This window comes from Arvicanthis niloticus, chromosome 9, assembly GCF_011762505.2.
Source record: "Arvicanthis niloticus isolate mArvNil1 chromosome 9, mArvNil1.pat.X, whole genome shotgun sequence".
Classification (NCBI taxonomy): domain Eukaryota; kingdom Metazoa; phylum Chordata; class Mammalia; order Rodentia; family Muridae; genus Arvicanthis; species Arvicanthis niloticus.
Window position 1 is genome coordinate 46,953,944 of NC_047666.1, and position 12,489 is coordinate 46,966,432.

Here is a 12,489-nt window from a genome sequence, read left to right on the forward strand (position 1 = left end):
ACAATTCTCTCATTTCACTGGACAGATCAGTAGATGGAGCCACAGAGTTCTGTAGTCACTATCATCATTATCTATACTCCAGAAGCAACCCCAGACTAGTTTCCTTCTAGTTCCCTGTGGCTAGATAATCATGGATTTTTTTTTTTCCTCTGCCTGTTCATTCAGTATAAACACTATCACACATGCATACCTTGTTCTGGCTGGATGATTGCACTTAGTGTAGTATCTTTCAGCTTGTGCAAGCATTGCACATATTGCTACTTCATTATTGCCAAGTAATACTTCCTTATGTCCAGATACGATATTATGTTTCTCCAGCCATCACTGGCTCAGTTGTGTGTTCTTTCCACTGGTTCGCCCTTATAAAGGGTGCTGCCATGGATACTTAAAGTCACATTTTGTGTGGGACATCTCCTAGCCTTCCCTGCATCACTCATTGCAAACATCTCCCTGCCTGGACTATGTAATAATGGTGCCTTCTTGCAAACAGAAACAGTGCAGTCAAACTCGAGCCTCTCATTTGGTCAAAATCTTTTCACCAAACCTTAACCTGAAACCATAAAAATAGTCTCTTTCTAAAGTTTTATGCTTTGGGGTTTTGAATTTTATGGTTGTGAATTTGGAAAATTAAAAGGCCTCAGAAATGAGAGCCAGCTGGGATAGTAGAGTAACACTGTCCACTGAGTATCATGGTGAGGAAGTGGAAACTCATGGGGTCCTTGTGTCAGCTGGGTTGTCACAAGAGCTGCTTTCTGCCTTCAGGTTAAGATCGCCTACATTAACTTCCTGAATCACTGCTATGTGGATACTGAGGTGGAGATGAAGGAGATTTACACAAGCAATCACATGTGGAAATTGTTTGAGAATTTCCTCGTGGACATCTGCAGGGTGAGGCAGGCATGCGTGCATGAATGCGTGTGCATTGTGTGTGCACGTGCATGTGTGTGTGTGTGTGTGTGTGTGTGCGTGCGTGTGTGTGTGTGTGCGCGTGTGTGTGTGTGTGTGCATGTGTTCATGGGCATGTGAGTATGATGGGGTTGTCTGTCATCCCTGTTCTGAAATGCTGTAAAAGTCAGTTGTGAATTTTCTTTCATGAGCAGTTCTGAATTGGAGGGTCTGTTCATACTTGATGGTTTTTGTTATTCTTTCTTTTTAGTAATTCCTTATTTCATGTTGTAATATAAGTGATTTTTGTAACTCAAGGTATAGAATTATTCAATTTGTTTAAAAATTTATTGTCCAACTTTAGAAAGGGCGAATCTTATTCCAAGCAGAAAGATTAAATAGTGGACAGGTACAATCCAAGGCATCTCTCATTCCAAAACCTGTGTGGTCACCTATCATACACCATGACTTCCTGTTCCACACTGAACCCTGTGTGGTCATCTGTTAGACACTGTGGTCTCCTTTTCCACACTGAACCCTGTGCGGTCATCCGTTAGACACTGTGGTCTCCTGTTCTACACTGAACCCTGTGCGGTCATCCGTTAGACACTGTGGTCTCCTGTTCTACACTGAACCCTGTGAGGTCACCTGTTAGAATCTGTGGTTGAGCCCTGTGTGGTTATCTATTACACGCTCCTACACAGTGTTCCACACTGAAATTGTGTGGTTGTCAGTTACAAACTATAGCCTCCTATTCCAAACTGTGTGATTCAGTAAAATTGTAATTGAATTAAGGAGCATAGGGCCTTGTGGTGCATTTGACTTTTCTCATTATGTGGATGACAGAGAGTAGACAGATAACATATCTGGGGCCAGTTTCCCTTTAAAGGAAGCTGGGTTCTCTACTTCTAGTCCCAGTTGCAAGTCCTCAAGGTTTCAGACTTGCTGAGTACAGGCAAAATGTTGGATGAATGGCCATGCCAGTTTCTTACCAATTTTATACTTCTGTATGTCATGCTACCTGAGCTGAGTTTTCTTCTTTTTCCACATTGCAGACTTTGTTTGTTTGCTCTAATTAAATTCCTTCTGGGTTAAATAGTGGCCGACCTTTGTCTTGTGATTGATGATCAGTGGGGAATGTCATTTGTTGATATTCTGGAGTTTCCAGCCTCCATCTGTTTTCCAGGCCTGTAACAACACAAGTGACAGGAAGCATGCAGACTCTATTCTGGAGAAGTACGTCACTGAAATCGTGATGAGCATTGTGACCACCTTCTTCAGCTCTCCCTTCTCAGACCAGAGTACCACTCTGCAGGTGAGAAACCTCCTGGGACAGAGTTTTCATGTGGGCATCTGCAGTCTGTATCCACGCATGTGCAGTGAGCTGTAAACGAGCCATTCTGCAAAGTCACAATGGAAGGTGGCTCTGTCAGGGGCCCATGGGAGCAGAAGTGAAGTTGCCCTCAGTATCTAAAGGGATTGGCTCTTGGACCGCCTTGGTTCTCACATACCAAAACCCAGGGATGCTTAAGTCCTGCGTACTAAATGGTGTCATAGTTGCATAGAAGCTACCCACATGTTCCCACAAACTTTAAATCATCTCTAGACTTACAGTGAGTCATGCCACACAGCCATTGTGTGAATAGAGGGTCTACCATATTGTTCAGGGGTTAAGACAAGGAAAACTTTGTATGAATTCTGCACAGACCTGATCATTTTTCAGATATTGTGAGTCCTTGATAAATCTGTGTATGGAGAACCCAAGTATACATGAGAGTGATGATCCACACTTGAGAAGTAGAGCCCTTTACCAGTCAGGTGTAGCTTTTTGTACTTTTACACCAAGTGCCAACCAGGAAATCACAATGATTAGTGAGGCCAGACCTGCTTCTCTTGTAAGGTGACAGTCACTGTGGTGATGCCAGATAATGAAACAGTGTTGAAAACCATAAACTCTGCTGAGCCATCAGCAGGCGGAGGCACTTGCTCACATCACATGCCTGACGACCTGAGTTCAATCCCTGTATCTACAGGGTAGCAAGAGATAATCAATTCCTAAGGATTGTCCTCTGAATTCCTCAAGTGTGCTGTTGACAGACAGACAGTCAGACACACACACACACACACACACACAGAGAGAGAGAGAGAGAGAGAGAGAGAGAGAGAGAGAGAGAGAGAGAGAGAGAGAACTTTAAATGGGGTTTATACTATGGCTTTTCACCTTGGCTGCTACTGTTTTCTTCTGTGGACTAAATTTATCCAATTGATAAGTAAGAATTACCAGAGAAGTAAATCTTCAAATGACAGATATTCTGACTCTCTCCTAAGGTGTAGGTTATCCATAATATCTAGACTCAAAGTCTAATTCTGAAGAAGTGGCTGATTCTGAAACATTTGCTGCTGATTAACACTCCCGCGTAGCCTCTCATGCTTTTCTTCTGTAAGGCATGTCTTCTCCTTAGCTGTATCTCAGTTCCTTCTCCCTTCCTCCTCACATGTGAGGGATGAAAACAACGAACCTGCATTAGATGCACCACATTTGAGCTGCCAGGGAAATGTCCAAGAATCAGCGTGAAAATGTGGATTCCAGGGAGGAAGCGGAGAATTTTGGAAGCTTTAGAGTGAGACTGATTGGATTCAAATCTCCATTCTGTCCTAGCCGAGCTCTGTTAGCATGGAGAGGTCACTGAACTTCCTGTTCCCCTTCTTCCCCTTTCTTTTCTTGCCTTCTCTTTTTCTTCTTTCTATTTTGAAATAGGGTCTTACGTAGCCTGTGGTGGCTTCAGACTCACTATGTTGCCAAGGCTTGCCTTGAGTTCCTGATTCTCCTGCTTTGACCTCCCAGCAGGTGCCACCACACCTGCCTTAGATCTTTTCTTGTACATCCAGCAAGGATATGATATCAACTTGATGTGTTTTTTGTGAGAATGAGATACAATGCTTATTTGAAACATTCAGTACAGTGCCTAGCACACAGCAGGTGATTCAAATGCAGAAGACGAATGTGTCAGACATTGTTGGGTCCTTTGATGCTGGTCTTAATAACTAGCACCTAGCTACTTTTTTTTTTTTTTTTTTTTTTTTTTTTTGAGTTAACACTTGAGTTCTGAGACTCAGAAGGGTGGAAATAGCTAAAGATTAAAAATAGACTTAGATATGGCAGTGAAGGGACTTCAAGGGGCCTGGAGGGAACATGAATGATTCAAGAGAGGAGCTAAGAGGCTAGAGGAAGACGCTGTCAGGGCTGCTGGACTGCTTCACATTACAATGTGGCATCTGCTTCAGCTCTATTCTGGTAAGGGAGAATGGGCTTATGTGTAGGATGGATGTTTATGTATGTATGCGCTATGTAGCTACAAAATGAACTGAACTGGAGGCATGGGGAGAAAGGTGGGCAGAGGGAGGAAGGGAAGGAAAGAAGAAAGATTGAAGAGGAACTATTTTCCCACTGTCCCTTCCATACATAATGCCTTACCTTCCAAAGGTTCCACCACTTTCTAGCAGTGACCCCTTGTGGACAAGTCCTTCAATTACATGTATCCTTCAGTCCCTGAATTGCTCTTGATTACCCAGTCAATGAATAGACTATAGGACTAGCCCTGCCATTTTGGCCAAGAAGTCAAGTGAGCTGATATCACCATGTTGCCTGTAACATTTTTTAGTTAGGAGGCCACTACTGGTGACTCATTTGATCATCTTTATAAGCCTGAGCATCAGATAGGAGGAAGCAGATGGTTCATAAACACTGATTCAGGTGACTTGACTAACGGAGGAACACTTCTCTGTGAGTTAAACTGTAGGAGTCTCATCCCAAGCTCCGCACTTACAATAATGCCTTCCCTCTTCACAGGGTCATACTGAGGCTAAGTGAGATACTCCCAAAGCTCTTAGCACAGGGCCTGGCCAGGGCAAGGACTCGGGGCCAATGGCTCTTTCTGTTTGGCCCCTTTATGAACTCAAGAGCTAAGAAGAAGCCACCAAACTCAGGCACTGATTCTAGATTTCTTGGCCAATTCCTCTGGCTCTTTTGTACCCTTGGCCTCTATGAGTAATGTGGCTTACTGCTGGATGGTTGGGAGTGCAGGGCAGGATGTTCTTCCGGAAGATTCCAGCCCCAGCTGAACTGAATGGGGAAAACAGGCTGAGTCAGTGTGCTGGCCTCTCTTAGCACTTTTGGATAATTTTATCCTTCCCTAGCCTTTGTCTTTCACTATAACACAAAGGTAACTTCCGTGTCACGTCATTATTATCCAGGCTCAAATGAGATCATGCATGGCATATCCGGCTTGTATTATACACCCAACAAAGGGAAGACACACGAACCACATTTGCAGAAGAAACTGAATCTTCTATTTCTCTGTTTCATTTTCTTAAAATGGACTCTCTTCCTCCTCTACCACTTTTGTTGGTTTCCTCTCACCACAGAAATCCCTTTAGAATTCTCACCACCTCTTTCTTTACTCCGTTCCACTAGACTTAGTGAAGCCAAATAAGCTATCTGCCCCAAACAGATAACTGTGGTGCAGCTCACCATACACCTTTGCCTGGCAGGTCTACAAAGAAAAATGTCACCTGAGTAGAGATGAGAAATCCCCACTTTAAAAAGCACTCAGAAAGCCAGTATCTAATTCAGTAGATGTATGCATGTTCTTACTTGAAAGGGAGTGCAAACAGTCCTTCTCATGAGGCCTAAGAGTGGTCTTCTCATAGAAGACAAATGACTTGTGCCAGGGCTCTGAGCTAAATGAATATTTATAGACACCGCTCATTACAACTGGGTTGTCTTTGTAGCATCAAAGACACTGTCATAAATAAGGATGGAGGTAGCATTCTTGCTGACATCCACTTGGCATTCCACTTTTGTGGATTAAAAATATAGTTTCTAGGGCCAGTGAAATGGCTCAATGGGTCAAAGGCACTTGCTAGCATGAGTAATATGCCTATGTTTGATCCCTAGAACTCACATGCTAGAAGGACAGAGCTGACTCCCCATGGCACTCATGAATGTATACAATTAAACAATAAGTGAATTAAATAAGCAAACAAAGTATTGGACATGCAGATGCTAGCTGCGAGTGGTGCTATGCACCTGTAATGAAGTATTGGACATGCAGATGCTAGCTGCGGGTGGTGCCATGCACCTGTAATGAAGTATTGGACATGCAGATGCTAGCTGCGGGTGGTGCCATGCACCTGCAGTGCAGCTGTTGGGACACTGCAGCAGCAGAACTATGAGTTCACAGCTCTTCCCAATTCTATTCTTGGACATGGTGCTTCAAGGAGAGTTTGGGCTAAGTGACTCTGACCCACCTCACATTCCGGGTGACACTCAACACCAAGGTGAAGTCACTGACCTCAGTAATTCATCTAGTTCATAGTTGGGTGGCATTGCTGCTTTGGGGAGTTTGATTCCCCTGCTGATTCTGGTGATCAGAATTCATTAGATAATATCAAGTTTAAAATGCGTACAAAATAAATCACGTGAAGTTGGTGATAATGATATTTTATTGCTTTAAAATGCTCCTGAGTTTCCCCTCACCATTTAGGCCCCGCATTCAGCATTCATCAGCTCTGTCAATATGATGGAAAAACCCAGACTAATTAAGTTACAAACAAAAGAGGATCGATTTTGCCCCAGAGCTTTGAGATGAGGCAGCATGTCACGGCAGGAGTGTCTGATGGGGCAGACATGGTCAACCAATCCTAAAAACAGAGCAACAGTAGCAAAGAGGAGGCCAAAGCCCCACCCCCTATCAAGTCTGAAGTTTGACGTCTGAAGGACGTCTTCCTAGGTCCCACCTCGTTCCGGTGGTACCTTTCTGAAGACCAGGCCTTTAATACATGGCTCTTAATCACCATCTACACCAAAGCAGACATATGGAATCCAGCCCCTGATCCTTCTGGAATCCTCCCACTAAGATGTGGAGGGTTCAAGACAGCATCTGTTTCTCATCAGGCCATCAGTGTCCTCACAGTCTTCTTCACCTCCTCTCTTTCTTACAGACTCGCCAACCTGTCTTTGTGCAACTCCTGCAAGGCGTGTTCCGAGTTTACCACTGCAACTGGTTGATGCCGAGCCAAAAGGCCTCCGTGGAGAGCTGTATCCGTGTACTCTCTGATGTAGGTAAGGCACCCAGTCAGCCTGGATGTAACGGGATGCAAATGCGTTGCCTGCTGTTTACTGAGCCTCAGCTCTCCTGAGGAAGCTGCAGAGCCAGACCCAGAGCCGAGTTCTTGACTCCTCAGCCTCTGTCTTTGCCAAGCCGGCACAGTAAGAAAGTGTAAGTCCTTGAAAAATAAGATTCCATAGTTCAAAGTCAGACAGTTCCTGGTAAATGACAATACACCAAGACATTGAAGGCCCTGGGAAGTCCCTCATTCACAGCGTGAGTTTGTTTACTCCAGCAGATGCATTCTGCTACATGGACATTTTCTTCCTGTTAAGCACCCTTTAAGATCCTCAGGAGCACCCTTTCCCGAAAGTGGTGCCTTGCTTGCATCTCCCTATGCAGTGGCTACTTCTTTTGCTCCCCAACCCCCAAGACTCTCATCTCAAAGGCCATTCTAAACGGCACTTGTTTATCCTTCCTCACCCTCGCTTTCTGCAGTGCAAGGTATTAAACCCGGGCCTACTCCATATTAGCCAAGCACTCTAGCCTGCACTACACCGTGACTCTTCCAGAAAAAGTTTAAGTGGTACTACCATTGTACATGTTTTGGGGTACAACATTGTCAGGGGGAATTGGCTTCCTGTTGCCACAGAAACTTCAGATTTCTTTCTTCTAATTGGTTTGAAATAGTTGGAAAGTCTCTGTAAATTATTATTATCCTGTGAATGCCCATTATCCAGCCTTTGTCTGGCCTTCTCCCTCTGCTGAACACTTTTCCTCTTTTACTTCTCCATCTCCTTAAAAACCATCTTCTGACCCTTCCCCCTCCACACCTTCCATGGGTTCTCTTCAAAGGAATAAGCTTCCTACCTCAGATGAGAAGTCTGGTGACTGAACTAGAGCCCCAGATCCTGGCAAGCAGCAAGCACATCAGAAAGTGTGTTCCTTGGGAAAGGATGGGATTTATTGGAAAGAAAGTTTCCATAGTGAGCAGAAGATGAACCTATATTCCACGTTATAACGTTGGGGAAGGATAGAATATATTTGTGAGGACCCCTTGCCTTGGTTTTCTTAGGCTCTCCCCGATTTCTGTTCTCTTACACTCTCGTCTGACAGGTATTCCATGTGTGTGCCTGTGTACGTGTGCAGATGTGTGTGCGTGTTGTAAGAGATTAGGCTGAAAGAATGCCTAGATGACTCGGCTTTCTTCAGATTTGACATAATTTGTAGAGATGTAACATGCCGTTCAGGGCAAAATGTCTGAGTAAGTCCTTGCCCCACAACTTAGTTGGTTCAGATTTGAGGAAGCCATTGGCTTCATGGGAATTCAACATTTGGTCAGAGAAGCTACAAGGCTCAGTTCAGCAGGAGTGACAACATGGAGAAAGCTAGAAGCCAGCTCAGAGGTAGAGAACTCGCCTTGTCTACATGAGGCGTCAGTCCAGAAACTGCGAGGAAACAGAGGAGAGAGCTGATGCTTGTGTGACATCATGAAAAGAGCCAGCCTAATTACTTCCCAGACCCAGTCCTGTGCCTCTTGGCAATGGCCTCCTCCTGCATCAAACCGTCCCTGAAATCCTGTGTGACCCCTTCAGTTCTACATAGGTCAGCCAAGGTTCGGACTTTCTAACAGATGAGTAGGAGCCACGTGCCCTACTTTGTTTTTATATTATTCTTTTCTCCCAGGGGTCCCTTTAACAAACTGCTTATTCCCACTTAAGAAACTGTTAGGAAATTACTGGCTACCTACTGATTCTTTGCCTGTGCCTTATATGTCCCGTTAAGATAAAAACGGTTGCTCTCTAGCACGTCCTTGAGAACACTCCAGCTCTTCGAGGTTAGATACAGGCAGGAGAGAACACTCCCTTTGTTTCCGGTGTTTTGAAGCAGCAGGGAAGCTAGAAAATGCTTCCTTTGGTGTGGGGAGAATTCCCCACAGAAACAAGAAGTGTTCACCTTAGTACTTCAGGCTCATAGGGAAGCTATAAAGCAGATGCGCTAGGCTCCTTCGTAAGCCTCCCTTTCCCCCTCTGCTCTCAGCATCTGCATTACTAGTGCACATTTGTCAAAAGCTGGAGGGTGACTGATACATTACCACCAGCTAAACTCTGGGCCAGATTCAGATTTCACAGTGTCTCCATGAATGTCCTTCTCTGGCACTGGGCACACGTCCACTCCTGTCACACACTCAGTTGTCATGTGCCCAGTCTGGTCTGGGGCAGTTTCTCTGTTTTTCCTTGTTACTCATGACCTCAGCAGTCTTTGCAAACAAGTACTGGCCACGTATCCTCAAGCAGCCCTGTGCTAGATTTCAGTGCTGTTCCTCACGGGGAGCGTGGAGTTGTCCTTCGTTAGGAAGGGAAAGAAGAGCCTCCAGTGCAGATGCTGTTTTGTGTCTTGGTCAGCAGAAGTTCGCTTTCTGTAGGCTGTTATGTAGAACAACAAAATTGGTAATTTTTAGGAAAGCAGTGTCTTGGCCAAGCAACTTGTTTGTCTGGATAATTCTTAAAATGTACAAACTCGTGGGCATTCATAAGAAGCCGTTCACTTAAAAAGCAAACCGGCATTGAGCTGTTACTGTGTTTTCCCCAAGCCTTAACATTTGGAACCGTCTCAGTGTCTGTGGGTACGTGTCCCTGGAGTTTACATTTGCGAAAAGTTGAGTTCCCTCTCTCCCTTCACCAGACCATACATGCTTGCCCATTACAGGCGTAGAAAAATCTGCCGAGTGGGCGATGAGGCTTATATCCTGCTTCTCCGAATGTTGTAGACTCATGAGTCATCGGTCTCTTTTGCAGCCAAGAGCCGGGCCATAGCCATTCCCGTTGACCTGGACAGCCAGGTCAACAACCTCTTCCTGAAGTCCCACAACATCGTGCAGAAAACAGCCATGAACTGGCGGTTATCGGCCCGCAACGCTGCTCGGAGAGACTCTGTACTGGCAGCCTCCAGAGACTACCGAAATATCATCGAGAGATTACAGGTAAAGTCTTGAGGCTGAAAGAAGTGGCGTTGAACTTGACTGTCACAAGTGTATTTTCTGAAGCCACAAAACATACAAGCTCAGCTACACAGAAGAGGTTTGTGAGTCCAGGAGTACCAAGTCATTTGGTAAAAGCTCCGGGAAGGGGGGCTCACTCACAGCTTAGACAGTTGATGCTAAGTATTGTCTGAAATCTACATAGAATGTCCCTGTGTGGCGTAGGCCTCCTCACTGTGACAGCTGAGTCTGTAAACATTTCCAGGGACCACTTGAAAGCAGTTTTGTCTTTTATCACCCTAGCTTTAAAGATGTTACCAGACATCAGTTCTGCAGCCTCAGAGGAGCACGCAATTTCTTAAGGAGGGAAATTCAAACCGCAGTTCAGTGGGAAGGATGTCAGTGCAGAGCTATAACAATGTGTGAACTAGAGTAATGGCTGTCATTGGGAAACACAGGCCCTTCAACAGTGCCTGGCGTATCACATAGTAAGCACTCAAGGGCTCCTCTTACAATGCCTAAGGTTACTGCTGTGATTATAAAAATTTACTATCACTAGGAAAAGTAACTGAGTCACTGTGCGGCTCCATAATTTATATAAAGACAAATAAATTTACTGATTCATTTATCAGCTCTGGGCACTGGTGATGTAGTGGAGAAGCCCCTTTCTCCCCCTTTCATAGAGCCTCAAGTTTTGGAAGAGACATGGCTGGCCATTAATCAGCTAATTACACATATAAACCTAAAGTGGCAACAGGAAAAATAATCTGGACAGGGGTTAGAGTAGGGAACGAGGGATGCCTGTCTAAGAACCAAAGAGTAGGAAGCATCCTGTGTAAAGAACAGATGACGTGCCTGGCTCCAGCCCTTGCAGCTAGGCGGCCAGCAGAGCTCCAGAGTCACGTAAAGGATTGGAGTCTTTTCTATGATAGAAAGCATTCCTAAGCAAATGTAACTGTCTAGCTAAAGGAGGGCCTCCCCGCCTTCTGTGCTTTGGGAGAGCTGAGGAATAACAGACTTGATGCTCCATGAACAGACAGTATTTTCTTGACAACCCAGTTCACGTCAGTTATCTGCAAACGTATCGGCATCTTGCCTTCTTGGGCTTAGGTATTTTCTGGGAAATGAAATAGAATGCATAGGTAGGTCATACTTGCTACCAGGGCTTGTCAGTGCTTTAAAAGACCCTGCTTTTGCAGTTATGTATTATCCAAGGTCCCTGTCATCATTTGATGTCCTTGTGCAGCAAAAGTTGTAATAAGGACAGTATCTTGGCAACTAACCACCTTATAGTTAATCCTCATCTAAACACTCTCAACATTGTCGCCTTCCCCAACTCATTGCTTTGCCATCTTTGTTTCTCTCTCTCCTCTGTCCTCTCTCCTCTCTCCTCTCTCTCCCTCTCCCTCCCCCCCCTCTCTCAGTTGCTGTTGCTTTGACTGTCGCTCTCTGAATGCTGAATGTCATACATTTAAAAATACAATGCAAACAAATTTCAATGAAAAATTCAGACTTCTCAAAAGATGCCCAGCTTCGTGCAGTACGTTAATGAATGTTAAGGGATTGCTTCTACCCTCCCTCCCCCGCCCCCCCAAATGCTTTCAGTTGTCTTGGAGTCAGGACCAGTAAAGAGTGAAGAGAAAGGGGGCAGAGGAGAGGAAGAAGAGTGGTCAACAAAGGCATACTCTTAGGAAAGCTAGTGAGACCTTCCTCTTCACTCCCATGAAAGTCATACGAAGTAGGGAATCTGCATCCTGCTTTTTATGACCTTGTTGGGAACCCCTTCCCCCACCAAGAGAAATGACCGAATTCTGCATCTCTAGGTGTCCTAACCATTATTGCCCTGTTACCACCATTATGCAGAGTCTCTTAAACATAAGCCATGACTATCTTTATGTGATTTTAATTTAGTTTCTATATATAAGACCTTTCAGGGTTTTTTTTTTCTTAACACCCCCAAGAGGTAAAAAAGAAAAAAAATTTAAATGAGGTGTTTCTTCCCATACACATCCCATTGTTCTGTGCTCTCCAGTCTTGGCTGCTAGGTAAACTCTGAGTCAGCGAGCCCTGGGACAGACTACAAGCCTTGAGAGGCTGCAGCATCTTTTGAAGATGGTTCCTCGTCTGTTTCCTATCATTTGCCTTTGGATGGTGTTTGTTGTGTTGGGTTGGTGGCTCTTTCAACTTCTCTCTGTTTTCCTTTCCTGCAGCTGTGTGTTTTGCATTTGAAGACCGTCATGCTATCAGGGTACATGTATTTAGCATGTTGATACAGCATGTTCATTCATTTGTGTTCTCATGTTTATATGATTATTCTGTAAACTGTGCTCATTGCTAAGAATCAGACAGCACTGGCAACTATGTAGTGGAATATTAGAATCCCCTGTAATCCCACCACCCAGAGAAAGCCAGTGGCGATGTGTTAGTGGGATTTGGTATGTACTTTTTAGTTAATGGATATTGTCCTTGAAACCATGTCCTAGAATCCATACTATTGCTTGACTGCTCTATGCT

General features: G+C 44.6%; 1 protein-coding gene across 1 annotated transcript in view; it reads left to right on the forward strand.

The window, feature by feature from the left end:
* Positions 1 to 12,489, forward strand: part of Itpr1 (inositol 1,4,5-trisphosphate receptor type 1) — a 320,805-nt gene that overhangs the window by 176,614 nt on the left and 131,702 nt on the right. Inside the window, exons 34-37 of the mRNA XM_076940207.1 lie at positions 763 to 888; positions 2,072 to 2,200; positions 6,889 to 7,009; positions 9,794 to 9,978. Coding sequence (XP_076796322.1) covers positions 763 to 888; positions 2,072 to 2,200; positions 6,889 to 7,009; positions 9,794 to 9,978 — 561 coding nt within the window. The remainder of the gene's footprint in view (positions 1 to 762; positions 889 to 2,071; positions 2,201 to 6,888; positions 7,010 to 9,793; positions 9,979 to 12,489) is intronic.